Source organism: Podarcis cretensis (assembly GCF_951804945.1).
Source record: "Podarcis cretensis genome assembly, chromosome: 5".
In the NCBI taxonomy this organism is placed as follows: Eukaryota; Metazoa; Chordata; class Lepidosauria; order Squamata; family Lacertidae; genus Podarcis; species Podarcis cretensis.
The window spans coordinates 87,599,461-87,613,906 of NC_137174.1; the positions used below are offsets into that span (position 1 = coordinate 87,599,461).

The 14,446-nt window shown below is 43.9% G+C and overlaps 1 protein-coding gene and 1 long non-coding RNA gene across 3 annotated transcripts in view; both read right to left on the reverse strand.

Moving 5' to 3' along the window:
• Nucleotides 1-14,446, reverse strand: part of LOC307217291 — a 119,893-nt gene that overhangs the window by 61,237 nt on the left and 44,210 nt on the right. The gene's annotated exons all lie outside the window — the stretch shown is intronic.
• The window catches only part of PLD1 (phospholipase D1), a 136,048-nt gene that overhangs the window by 59,797 nt on the left and 61,805 nt on the right, over nt 1-14,446 (reverse strand). For both annotated transcript variants that reach the window (XM_079977697.1, XM_079977696.1), the window contains exons 2-6: nt 11,849-12,031; nt 8,969-9,096; nt 7,297-7,442; nt 6,354-6,462; nt 4,351-4,416 (exon numbers count right to left, since the gene is read on the reverse strand). In XM_079977697.1, coding sequence (XP_079833823.1) covers nt 4,351-4,416; nt 6,354-6,462; nt 7,297-7,442; nt 8,969-9,096; nt 11,849-12,002 — 603 coding nt within the window. In that variant the 5' untranslated portion in view covers nt 12,003-12,031. The remainder of the gene's footprint in view (nt 1-4,350; nt 4,417-6,353; nt 6,463-7,296; nt 7,443-8,968; nt 9,097-11,848; nt 12,032-14,446) is intronic.

Sequence of the window (14,446 nt, forward strand, 5' to 3'; positions counted from 1 at the left end):
GTTCATTTTTTAAAATGAAAAAGATGTATGTATGTGTGTGTGTGATTTTTTTTAATGGCTGCCATCGGGAATTGGGGAGAATTCAGCTCAGCCTGAAAAATGAATCTACCTAATTCAGATTTGTCAAAACAATATGCAAATTGAAGCACAGTCATCCTTCAAAACTGGCAGGTCTCTGAATTTTGCAATACAGTTCCCCAGATAAGTAATGTGTACAAAAATGCATATACAAGGATAAAATGTGCCTTAAAATGCATATGTATTAGTACAATAGCTAACAAAAAAGCATTCTATTAGGGAAAATTACTTGGCAAAAATATGTGTATTATGCAAAATTGCATTAAACCATTTTTCAGAGAAGTGTGCACTGAAATGCAGATGAATTTTCATGATTTCTTTATTTTTAATTGCAAACCAATGTGGAAATATGGAGGATTGAAGCTAAGATTTCAAAAATGAGAATCAGGGAGAATCAGACAGATTCGCTCATCCCTAACTGCCTTAGGCATTTATTTAAAGTAAGGCTCTGCTTCTGCAGATTTTCAGGTCCCTCAAATTGTGAATGTTACCTGAGCGATCATTAAGAGCAACACAGAATGCCTTTAAAACCTGCATTTTTCCATCACCAAGAAATGCCATATAGAGAGGATAACTATATCCTCTGTGTCTGTGCTTGAAATTTGACCCTCTCCCAGCTGTCCTCAGCAAGGCGCAATAACCCACTCAGGTTTCTGAATGATCTGTGGCAGGAATAGCCTAGCTATGCAGCAGAGGAATGTGAAGGATTTGGTATCAATGCCTATTGTTGCATCAAAAGAACATCGAGGAGGGATCAACTGAAGGGAGAAGGGATAATGCAATGCAAACAAACAAACAAACAAACAGCAAAGTGACAGCTGTTAGGTGCAGATAAACCCAATGGACCTTTTGTGCCTACTGACTGCACAAATCAGATTCTTATAAGCCAAAACTGAAGGAAAACTTGATGCAATGTGGCACCAGCAGCACGCCTTGTTTTCTGGCAGCTATTTCTTTCATGTTCCATTTACGTGGGAAACAAATATGGTAGCTCTTGTTAGCACCTCTGGTATATTTTTGAAAGCTGCTTATTTGTTTACTACCTCTTAAGATGTCAAAACCAAATTCTGCATGATGGTTCCCGAGACCAAGAAACACATTTTCGATCTGTGCTTGGGTGCCATTTTGAATCAAGATAGTGGGCTGAACCTTACAAGACTGCACTGATTCTTTTGGTTTCTCAGAATTCCTGAGCAATGCCAGGTGTGAGGCTGCTAGAGTTAATATTGTATGGTCAGAACCCAAAGAACCGCCCCTCTAGTTCTAGGAAGCTTCTGTTTTGTTTTCAGCTTCTAATTTGAAAACATTAGGAAGTGCCTGCCATGGCACACCCAGTAAGCCACTTTTGAAACCATGGAGAATTTAGCCCCTCCAATAATAATAATAATAATAATAATAATAATAATAATAATTTATTATTTATACCACGCCCATCTGGCTGGGCTTCCCCAGCCATTCTGGGCAGCTTCCAAAAAAAATTAAAATACTGTAATACATCAAACATTAAAAGCTTCCCTAAACAGGGGTGCCTTCAGATGTCTTCTAAAAGTCTGGTGGTTGTTGTTCTCTTTAACATCTGGTGGGAGGGCGTTCTACAGGGCGGGCGCCACTACCCTCTGCCTGGTTCCCTGTAACTTGGCTTCTCGCAGTGAGGGAACCGCCAGAAGGCCCTCAGTGCTGGACCTCAGTGTCCGGGTAGAACAATGGGGCTGGAGACACTCCTTCATCTGGTCCAACCCCTTGTGATGCAGGAATCTTTTTCCCAACATGGGGCTCGAACCCACAAACCTGAGATTGAGTCTCACACTCCACCGACTGAGCTATCCCAGGATGAAACTAAATCAAAATCACAGGAAAAACAAGGAAAGATATTCTCTCTCTCTCTCTCTCTCTCTCTGTGTGTGTGTGTGTGTGTGTGTGTGTGTGTGTGTCTGTGTGTGTTGTTTGTGTGTGTCTTTCTGCAAGTGAGTGATGGCAGGAGATAGCCTGTGTCTCAGAAGTCAAAACATACAGAGGCCAGTAGACTCTGGCCTGAAATGACCTCCTTCACGCATTTTAATTCATCTCTGCTACCAGGACTAGCCTTCATTTAAGAGAAATATTCTCCACACAATGCACGACCCTTGAAAAACGGTGCCAGATCTAAACAAAAAAATTCCTTCCAGTAGCACCTTAAAGACCAACTAAGTCAGTTCTTGGTATGAGCTTTCGTGTGCATGCACACTTCTTCAGATACACTACAGCTACCTATCTGTAACTGGTGCCAGATCTAAAGAGGGAGGTTTGGCTGTCTCTGTGTGGCAGCACACACAAGAGCAGAATTTCAGACAAAGCATTATGTACTTTAAGCTTCTCCAATGACTCAACATTTATGGGTGCCAAGTTGGCATAGCATTGCTTCTAAGAGCAAAAGGTAATTATATTATTACACATGCATGCGAATCTAAGCCTACATATACTGCAGACTTGTTGCAATAACTCTGCTAGGAATATAAGAGCTCCACCAGATCAGGCCAAGGGTCCATCGAGTCCTGCAATTGCTTTAAAACTATTTATTTATTTCATTTGATTTATGAATCGCTTCCCATGAAACCTTCTCACTTCTGGGAAGATCACCAGCAGAGAACGTAAACAGCCATTTGCCATGTAGGGATGGGCAGATCTGTCAATCTTGGTTTCTCTCAGTTTTTCCAATCTTCAGCCCAGTCCTCTTCACATTTCTACATCTGTCTGTGATTTTTTTTTAAAAGCCCTCATGAAGATTAATCAGCATTCTAGTGCTAATTTCTCTTAATATGCACATTTTGTACGCAATTTGGTGGAACCATGGTTTAGTCTGCCAAGCTAAGACCTACTCTCAGAAAGCAGTTATCAGGAAACACAAGGAAGGTCTCTTAATTGCCTTGAAAACAGAGAACTTTAAGAGGTAGGAAGCTGCATTTATCAAGGCTGGCTAAGTACTGATGTTCATGCTCAACCATAGTTAGGGGAAACAAACTATGGTTAAGTTTATGATTGCACAGGGTCTAAAATCTGTCCCGCTCCAAGTATCCTGTGCAACATGGAAAGAGATCCTAGAAGTATACTTGGGTGATTTGTATAACTGCAGTCTTTAGTAAATGAATCAGATATATTAATCAGTTAGGCATGTCCTGATTCTCAAAAAAAAAGGGGGGGGAGTATTTGATTTATCTGGAAGCACACTTTTAAAAAAAACATTAACTTGTGTTACTTATGTTAATCTTAATATTTACAAAAATCTGTAGACAGCAAGAGGTATCTTTTCATTTCAGGCAAAAGGGAATACAGTGGGACCTTGGTTCTCAAACGCCTTGGTACTCAAACAACTTGGAACACAAACACTGCAAATCCGGAAGTAAGTGTTCCGGTTTGCGAACTTTTTTTGGAAGACAAATGTGGTTTGTTTTGAGTGCCACATTTCCGTTTTGAGTGTTACGCTGAGGTCTATCTGTTTTTGCTATTTATTTTGCGTTTTTGTTTTTGTGGCTGTGTGGAACCCAATTCAGCTGCGGATTGATTGACTGCGTGACTGCAGTACATTGATTACTGCTTTCATTTTATGGATCAATGGTCTCGTTAGATCGTAAAATTCATGTTAAATTGCTGCCTTGGGGGTTGTTTTTAAAAGTCTGGAACGGATTAATCCATTTTGCATTACTTTCTATGGGAAAGCGCGCCTTTGTTTTGGTATGCTTTGGTTTTGGAACGGACTTCTGGAACGGATTAAGTTTGAGAACCAAGGTACCACTGTACCTCTTCTGTGATGGCTCCTAGTGCAACCTATACATCAGGTGGGTGCAGAGAATGTGGTGCTGTTCAGATGTTGTGGACTACAACTCCCATGACCCCAGCCATGGGATGATGGGATTTGTAGTCAGCAACATCTGGAGGGCACCATATTAGCTACTATAGCTCTGCCTTCCATGCATCTTCTGTAACCAAAAGCAATATACGATTTCTATTGATATGAAAAAATTATGCAGATTGAAACCAATTAAAAATAAATTAAACACACGGAAACAAATACAACTAATTGGCTAAGATTTCTTCTTCTTTTAAATGAGCAGCACCTGAGGCTGCGTGTGCAGTTGCTGTGTGACCCTGGAAGAACTTTTGTAAACAGCTTTGAGTTGTTGTTGTTGTTTTTCTACAATCAAGCAGTATACAAACGTTATGAAATAAATAATAAAATAAATAAACTTAGCAAACAAAAGCAAAGGGAAGAGGCGCGTGTCACGGTTCATCACTTACCGTTCCGTGATAGTTTCTGTACAACGGCATTTTTAGGAGGTTTGTTAAGTAATCTTCCAGTTGTTTCTGCAAGGCAAACACAAAATACTCTACTGCATCTCATTTCTTACTTGGCCTATCATTGCTTTTCAGAATCAGAAAAGTCCAAGCGGTACAAACAAGCAAGTCTCCATTTCAACTAGCAACCTGAACCTAGATGTTGCTCTCCATCATGAGAAAAAGGGGGCAGGAGTGGAAGAAGGAAAGGGAGAGGAATGATTAATAGCAGGTGTCGAACGAATGAAGGGTAAAGGAAATAAAAAGAGATCCCAGGCGCCAGGGCAAGGGTTACGTGGAATGACTAGAAACTTGACATGTGCATAAAAGTAAAAGGAAAACAGTGCAGAGAATTCAGGAACGCCGGAGCATCTTTTGCAATTGTCTAGTATGGATTATCAGCAAGGATCTCAATCCTGCGAATCTGTCACTCCTTCCACACAATGCAGCTAACCCGCCTGACTACATTTATTCACGGTGAACACAATGGTTGCAAAACAAGAAGCATGTTCAAAGTGTTGCGCACAAGACTACGGGCAGGTTCGCACCTGAAACGCTCACCTTTTCACAAATCCTCCACTGCCAGCAACAGTTTGCTTGCAATTAAAAACTGTAGGTGGGCGATGCTTGCGTTTAACCCATATTTGTCGTGCTTCCTCCTGGATTTGTCTCTTTCTGCCTGTTCGACTACAAGAGCACTGATAGCCAGAGAAATCTGAACTTAACTGGGGTCTGGGAGAATCAGGGCAGATTCTCAACATTGCGTCCAAAGCCCAGCCAACTCATGCTGGCCAGAGAGGAAAGTGGGGCAACGGCTTCCTTTCCCTTTTCTCCTTGCTAGCATCCTCCTCGCATCCAGAGCCACCAGTGTCCTATCTGTGCCCTGATATGCTGATGGCAGAATTGCTAGGAGGTACTTGGGGCCTCCACTGCAGTGGGGCACCCCTTCTCCAGTAACACTCCTCTTGGCTGCTGGAGGCTAGCAGAGAAGAACCTACACACACACACTCACACACCAGTCATCAACTTGGGGAGTTAGCACTGCACATCTGTTGTTACTGCAAAATCCCATTCTGCTGTCCAAGGCGCCATTCCAGTCAAGCTAGGGATGGTCAGCTGTTAATATCAATAAGTTTAAGTCACTATCAATAGGCCAGGCAGGGGTGGTGCACATTTATCATCCTGAAAGCCACATTCCCACATGTGAGTGGTGGACTGGGTAGGACAATGAATGCAAATTGTACCCGTGTGCTGCAAGTTGGCTTCTACACAAACTGTCACAGCTCTGTCAGGCAAGGAAGGAACTAACTATTATAAAAAAAGCACACTTACACGTTAGGAAAAGGCATGTCCATCAGTCCTACATCTCTCGGCTACTCTGAGGTGTGCCGCAACAAAGAGGCCCTGCACCTGACTTCAGTTTATGTATCTCCCCCCTCCAAGCTGTGCACAGTCAGGTGAAGACTAAGCCTGCAGGCAACCTTCTGTTCCTCCCTCTTCACCCCTCTACTGGTCCTGGGAGACAGTGGAGCAGGAGAGACGGGGAGAGGAGGAGGAGGTGTGGAAGCCAGCCTGACCTATCTTTCCCTCCTCCTGCCCCTGGTTCTTCCTTCTCCAATCCTGCAGCTTCTCCTGCCTCTGACTCTCTTCTCCTGGCTGTAACAGGCTCCCCCAGATCACGGATCCCTTCTTCCAAGTCAGTCTCCAACCAGCTTTCTCCCAGTGCTCAGTCATCAGTATCCAGCCAGTTCCTGACACAAACTCACACTCCCCTCTCTGTCTTTCATCCAGACCAAGCAAGAAGCATCATCAAAGTTCAAGGGCAAATTCCAGCCAGGCAGAAACACTTGAGTTGTGAAGCAGAGCCATAGAGGGTACATGGCCTGGGGAGAGGGGGTGTGATTCAGGGAGAGTCCCCAGGGCCTGGAATAGGGTTGAAGACGATCCACAAGAGGAAGGATGCTTACCCTTCTGCTGGACAGGTGTTCTTCTCTGGCCATATTGTCAGAGGTGCGCGGTAGGTTTGGCATTTGCCTTGCCTCCCCCCTTTTGATGGTCTGCCTTCGGACCGTATGTCTGAAAAATACAGCGATCGGGTTTTCTGGAGGGAATTTTTTTTGCCAAATCTTTTTTATTGGTTTTCAAATTTCTACAATGTTAATGTATTCTGCTCCCCTTGCAGGAGAACAGAATCTCACATGTTAAGGTAAACAGGCCACATTGAAAGCATTCTTATACCACTTTTACAGTCACGGAGAATCCTGGGAGCTGCAGTTTGCTAAGGCTCCAGACCCCACAGAGCGACAATTCCCAGCTTCATTAGCAAACTACAGTTTCCCAGGGGTCTCCATGACTGCTAAAATGAGCTACGGGCATGCTTTAAACATATGGTGTAGCTGTGCTCATAAAGTGCCTCTGGATATAAGCCATCTATCCAGAGATACATGGACATGAGGAATATTGCGTTCGTTTTCCTGATTATAATGCTAGTGCTTGTGTCCCATTTCCTAATGTTCCTTCTACACTGCAGGACCTGCTGTGTTATGGAATTGTGGCTTTTCAATAAGGATAATAGCGTGTAGTGCTCAATTTCATTCACACCGGTGTGTGTGGTGTGACACAACCAAGACCGTCACTGGGCGATGTCACTACTCAGCCATCCATTCTACACACGTGTACTTCAGTTCCCCTAAATTTGTCATTTTTTTACTCTTGTGATTTTTAGGGTTAAAGGGGCTGCAAACAGGTTTTTTTCCTGAGATCAAATAACACGGAAATGAGAGCTGAACGTTCAAGGTATTCCATTCGTTTTCTGGAAATGGCTTTTATGTCCTGTGAAACCTAAAATACCATGAGGAAATTCCACCACAAGCAAATCATGGCCTAGAAAGGCCTTTGCGCCATTGTTACCTTCTTGTAGGGATGGGGATCCGAATGAAAGCTTTGTACCGAAGCAGTTCCCTGTGAAACTCTTGGAAGTGCTTGAATTTCCTTTTCACCTGCCATGTAAATTCCCCGTGTGTCAACTCAATGGTGTAAACATGTAGACTCGGCACCTTCAGGAAGGAACAAAATTGTTTAATGGTGCTAACCCCATTGTATCCTAAAACAAATCGGTTTTGTACAGCCTTCCTGTAGTCCAGATAAGATGGCGTGACCATTAGTGGGCCATTCCCTAGACCAGATGGATGGGAGATTGCTTGCTGTTGATGGGGTTACACTCCCTTCTGAAGGAGTGGGTATGTAGCCTGGGCGTACATCTGGACCCTTTGCTGTCGCTTGAGGCTCAGGTGGCCTCGATGGCACAGAGTGACTTCCATCAGCTTTGGCTAGTGGCCCAGCTGCGCCCCTTGTCTGGACAGGGACAGCCTAACTTCTGTCATCTATGCTCTGGTAACCTTTAGGAAGCCCAGACTCAAGAGTTGACCTTGGAACGGGGAGACCTTGGGTGGCATCCAACAAACGACTTCTGTCAGTGCAAGAATTTCCTCTTGTGCAACAGAACTTCCTCCCCCCCTCCTCCGTGTGGCTTGTGCCCTCCCCAAATCTGCTCCGGAGGGTTGGGGAAAACTCCCAAAACAGATTTAGGGGGTGCACGCGGAGGAGTGGGGGGTGTTGTTCCATTGCACAAGTGGAAATCCTTGCACTGCTGGGGACTCTTTGGTTGGATCCTGTCAATCTTACCATTTCTGAAGGACCTGTAAGTTAGCAAGATGAGGAAAGGCCTCTACCTGAGACATTTGAGAGCTTCTTTGAGAGCACACTGAAGGACCAATTCTTTGCAAGTGCAGAGTGGACATTATGTGGCCCTTGCAAAAGTGTCGGTTCCACAAGTCTTCATTACGTTTGGAGAAGCTTGAACAATTGCATTATTATTATTTTTGACTTGGCAAAGTTTCACCATGTCAAAATGAGAGAATCTCTGCTTTAAAAAGCTTTCATGTCCCATAATGCAAATTCCAATTACGATAGAAGTTAGCGTGTTCATCAGCTTCTACAGATGGACCACATATGGTCTCCTATTGTTTCAGAATAGCAGTTTTCTATGGATCAAGTTTAAAGGCTGTTATGTATGTCTGATAAAACATGCAGGTTGGAATTCAACGGTGAGCTGCTAACAAGATTGTTTAATCCAGGCATGGGCAACCTTCGGCTCTCCAGATGTTTTGGTCTACAACTCTAATTATCCCTAGCTAACAGGACCTGTGGTCAGGGATGATGGGAATTGTAGTCCAAAACATCTGGAGGGCAGTAGGTTGCCTATGCCTGGTTTAATCAGTGCAAACATTTCTGCCTCCCAGGTGGAACAAGCTCCCCTCTTCTCCCTCCTTGCCCTGTTCTGGTGTGTGTGTGGGGGGGGTGCAGGTTTATGCAAGGGGAGAAGTTCTGTTGATTTGGCTTCTGCTACTGCAATGACTTAGTTGAATCCAATCCTTAGTTTACCATTTTATTTTCATGCAACTTTCCATCCCACTCTCCACCTCAAAAAGCAAAGCACTTAGCAACAGAAACATGGATGCATCATGAAATGTGAACTGATTTTATTTTTTTTAAAGCGCTGCACTGGCAAATAAGATCTGACCTTTGTTGTTGAGGTACAGCGTTCCACTTCCAAAACTCGCACTCGGATTGGACACCCAGTTAGGTAGGGCTGTGTATGAGCCTCTTTAAATCCTTTAGTGTTATAAATGGCAGAGAACGGGATGCCCACTGCAAATGATGAAATGGCAGTTTTTGGTATCAGTCCTTTAAAGCACAACTTGGAACACAGCAGGCAAAAGTTTAATATCGAAAGCTGCTAAATAAGAGACATTGCAGCACATAACGGATTTTTTCCCCCCAACCAAGTAGCAATGCATAATTCTGTCATTTTCTGTTAAATCTCAGTTTCTCACCTTTTCACTCTTAAATTAAATTGTTATTCACCCTGGGATCTCAGAGAGAGCGACAGGTAATAAATTTAACAACATCACCATATTTCTACATCAGCTTGTGATTTTTTTTTTTTAAAAAAGGTTGTCATGAAAACCAATCAGGTGTGTTTCTTTATCCTGCCCCCACGCAAAAAAACCCACACCCATCTCTAGTCCTTAACTGGATATGCCAGGGATTGAATTTGGGGTTTTAAAGCATTTACTCAACACCTGAATTTGGTCTCTCTCTCTGTCTCTCTGTTTAAAAGGGGGGGTGGATCATTACACATACCACGACTCACATTCCATAATAATCCTTGTGACTGGGGCAGCTTCAGAAATCTGGTCTTGAAGTTTAGTGTTTACCCAGGAGACTCAGAACAAGAGCCTCCGGTGACAACCTACATAATTAAACTGCAGGAAAAAACAGCTAAAATCCACAAAAATCTATTTTTAAAAAACCAAGGAGTTCTATGTGCGAAGGAATTTGTCCTATCATATGCTGAGTGTCCTACATTTCCTTGCAATAAATACAGATTTTAATCTGAAGAGGCACAGAAAACCTGAAGCAGACTGGCGGTGCTCATTCCAAAGTTATCCCTTAATTCACACATCAAGGTCCCATTGCATTCTAACTCACGGGTGAAGATTTAGCAGCAACTGAGATACTGAGATGCAACTGGGATAAGCTCAGTCAGTAGAGCGTGAGACTCTTAATCTCAGGGTTGTGGGTCCGAGCCCCACGTTGGACAAAAGATTCCTGCACTGCAGAGGGTTGGACTGGATGACCCTCGTGGTCCCTTCCAACTCTACAATTCTATGAGAAGTATGATGAAGACTATGGTTCCTGTTAAAGAAAATATGCTTCACAGTATTTACTGCTGCTCAGCGATGCAGATGAATTTTAAACTAAACTCTACTTGTCAAACAAGTGGGGGCGCAGCCTGCTTGGTGCAGCAGTTCATTTTATTTACTGGGCTGGGTTTACTGATACGCTCCCGCCATAAATTCTACGCAAGTCTCTTGGAAACCAGCAGAAACTAGGAAGCCAGAAAAATAAACGACATTTCATCAACCTCCAAGCTATTTGTTTGCAGTTAATTCATTTAGGCAACTGAAAGATTGGAAAGTCATGAAAGAAGGGGAATATTATAATTTAAGTAGCAATACAGAGGAGACAGGCAGCTTGGCAGAGGAACAAGCTTCCATTGTGTACAAAGAAGAATGAAAAGCTCCCTGCTCAAATTATTATTTTGCTGTATGTGTGCTAGCTTCTTATAAAAGCACAGAGCTACATGTTCTATTTTTCATGTGCAACAGCAGAAATTGGGATCGACATACATGGCGATTCAGGCCATAATATTGTTATTATATTTATTTACTGTATATCGAACCCTTTTTCCCAGAAAAGAGGGCTCTCTAATTCACTCTGCTGAGTGGAGCTCTGAACTTGGGCCCCTAAGTCAAACATTGACAACATCATAGGCATCTATAGGCCTCTCTGGATCCCAGCCAGCATTTTATAGAAGTAAATAAAATTATGCACAGAAAGCGGCTAGGGAAAAGTTTCTCTTCCTTTCTCATAATGCTAGAATTTGAAGCTGAATGTTAGAAGATTCCAGCAGAGAATCTTGCATAGCTCTTTGCTCCTTCCCATGATGAGCCGAACCAAAACTGGTTTGACTTCAACCTTTCGTAGAAGAAGCAGGTTTTGAGAGAGCCTTTAGAGCAAAGCAGCCTTTCATTAAAAAAGTGGATTGTTTTATAGCAGGTAACAGAAGGAAGAATGCTATGACAACTGGAGATAAGGCTGTTGGAGCACAGGAAATAAGGAAATACTAGCCAAGGTGGATGAGCAAGAAGCTTTGGGGAAGAGGCTTTGGCACAGTGGTGGAGAATTTGCTTCGTAAAGGTCCCAGGTTCAGTCCCTGGCATCTCTAGGTAGGACTGGGCAAGATTTGTGTCTGAAACCCTGGACAGCCACTGCTGGTCCATGTTGACAATACAGTCATACCTTGGGTTACAGATGCTTCCAGTTGTGTTTTTTCGAATTACAGACCACTGAAACCCGGAAGTACTGGAACGGGTTACTTCCGGGTTTCGGCAGTCGCGCATGCGCAGAAGTGCTAAATCGCACTTTGCGCATGCGCAGAAGCTCCGAATTGCAACCCGTGTGTGCGCAGACGCGCTGCTGCGGGTTGCGAACGTGCATCCCACACGGATCATGTTCGCAACCCGAGAGTCCACTGTACTGAGCTAGATAGACGAATGGTCTGTCTTGGGATAAGGCAGATTCCTACATTCAAAAGCGACGCAGCTCCTTGAAGACTTCCCTTGTGACTGCGAAATCTCTCATTCAGCCTGTTTCCCTTTTGAGATTTTCCCAAGCACCACCCACAATTTGATTCCCCCTGCACTACTCTCATGAGGACTAGCAAATTGACCTTTTTAAAATAATAATAATAAAAAATGAACCCAGAGATTCCAAAGCAGTCCGATTTTGCAGCAGAAGAAGGCCCTTATTCTACATCTTTGCGCCACTGACTCACCAGGTGCTTTGGGGTCATTCAGCACGTCTGCATCCACCTCCTCCCCTTCGAAGTGGAGCTCCCTCGTGTCCAGGCTTTCGATGATGTTGGTCATGTCGTTGGCTATTTTCCTCAAGGCTGAGGTGTTCAATTTCCTTTCATTGCTGAGAGACATCTTAAAGGCTCACACTCACCCAGGGGGGGCTGTTTGAGAGAAGAAAATGAAGAATTTCCATTACTGTTATTACCTGAAATCTGCGGCAATGTCAAAGAGCCATCAGCTTGCCCTATTTTGGGGGGAGCTTGAAAGTATGGTTGTGATTTTTTCCCCTTGATCTTATTGTTTTATCTGACTGGAGATGGTCAGTCAGGTAATGTATTATTATTATTATTATTATTAGTAGTAGTAGTAGTAGTAGTAAATATATTTGTACCCCGCCCATCTGGCTGGGTTTCCCCAGCCACTCTGGGTGGCTTCCAACAAAGAATAAAAATACATCAAAATGTCACACATTAAAAACTTCTCTTAACGGGGCTGCCTTCAGATGTCTTCTAAATGTCAGGTAGTTGTTTATCTCTTTTGACATCTGATGGGAGGGCGTTCCACAGGGCGGGCACCACTACCAAGAAGGCCCTCTGCCTGGTTCCCTGTAGCTTTGCTTCTCACAGTGGGGGAACAGCCAGAAGGCCTCGGCAGAACGATGGGGGTGGAGACACTCCTTCAGGTATACTGGGCCAAGGCCGTTTAGGGCTTTAAAGGTCAACACCAACACTTTGAACTGTGCTCAGAATCATACTGGGAGTTATGTGGTCTCGGCGGCCGCCCCCAGTCACCAGTCTAGCTGCCGCATTCTGGATTAGTTGCAGTTTCTGGGTCACCTTCAAAGGTAGCCCCATGTAGAGCGCATTGCAGTAGTCTAAGCGGGAGATAACTAGAGAATGCACCACTCTGGCGAGACAGTCCGTGGCCAGGTAGGGTCTTAACCTCTGTACCTGATGGAGCTGGTAGATAGCTGCTCTGGATACAGAACTGACCTGCACCTCCATGGACAGCTGTGAGTCCAAAATGACTCCCAGGCTGCGCACCTGGTCCTTCAGGGGCACAGTTACCCCATTCAGGACCAGGGAGTCCTCCACACCAGCCCGCCCCCCGTCCCCCAAGAACAGTACTTCTGTCTTGTCAGGATTCAACCTCATAGCAGTGACCAGTGGAGGAATGACCACTGGGAGGAGCACAGAGAGAAGAAATGCCATGGTGCATCTGCAGCAGCAAAACCGGACACCTTCCTCTACCCCACCTGCAACAAAACATGTCTTTTCCATATCAGTCTCTGCAGCCACCGCAGGGACAATAACTCTCCAACGGTTGGACTTCACCCCAAAGGCGTACACCTCCACTGTCCACCAAGAAAGAAAAGCGCTGACAATCTGTTTGTAAGCAGCTTTGAGGCACGTTGCAATCAAGCAAGGTATAAATTTTATGGAGTAAATAAATAATAAACATGTGTAAAACGGGCTGTGAGCTCAGCGCGAGAACGGAGAATGAATTCCTGGCCTTTGTGTGTACCTTGAGGCAACCTGTTTCTCTTCATTCAAGGCAGAGACTGGAATAAGGAAAATGGGACCCCCCCACTCCAGAATGTGCTGGTTGAAATAAGATTATATTGATTACCTTAGCAAAACAACAACACACAACCCTCTCTGGCCCCCTCCCCAACGCAGCTCTCTGGAGCTCTCTAAAATTTAAAAGCCTTTGGTTTGTATAAATATTTAAGGGCAAAGCACTTCCTCATTTACGAAGGGCACATTTCTGTATGACAAGGGATGCATCCTTTTAAAATATTCAAAAGTAGACACCACAATCCTTTCGCTACCACCACTGCCAAGTATTTTAAAAGGTACAAATCCAGTAGGACAGGAAATGTAAGAGCGCTTGAGTATATTGTACTTGGATGAAGGATTCAAACCTTCAAGAGTGAAATAATACCAGGAAGCTAGGTTTATGTCTGGAGAAGGGTCTGGCTTCTAAGTGGTCTTGCTTTGCAAGGCTCAGTGGAATATACTCTGGAAGTGTGTACTCGATTCTGACCAAACTATGCCTCCTGGTGTATCTTTTGCTTCAGTAGGCTTGGTTTGCTCAGAATTGGGTATATACTTCCAGAGTTAATGCTAAATGCATTACTTCTGGTAAATGAGCTACTATAGCTGTTAGAGGCCCATGAAAATAGATGCCCTGGGCTTTTTAGACTCGCCTACCCATCTACGATCTGAAACCAAAGGGTTGCTAGATGTGAAATATATTGGCAGCTCTCCTACTCGAGGCCTAATTGTGAGCCTTCCTGGGCTTCTACAAAGGCTCATTTGGGCACACTCATTTCACCCAAAATGCCTTATTGCAAGCTCGTTCTATGCATGTTCCAATAAAAGAGAGAGAAATGCACAGCTAATTATATGAATGAATCAGCCTGGCATTTGTAGGAAGCATCATTTTATGGGAGGGTTGGAATTACACACCTGGTACAGCCCATCAGAAATGGGAAGTGCAAATATCGTAAGATATTTAATATATATAAAAAGCATTGTTGTACAGGAAAACTCAAGGCAGATGGAAACAGCATG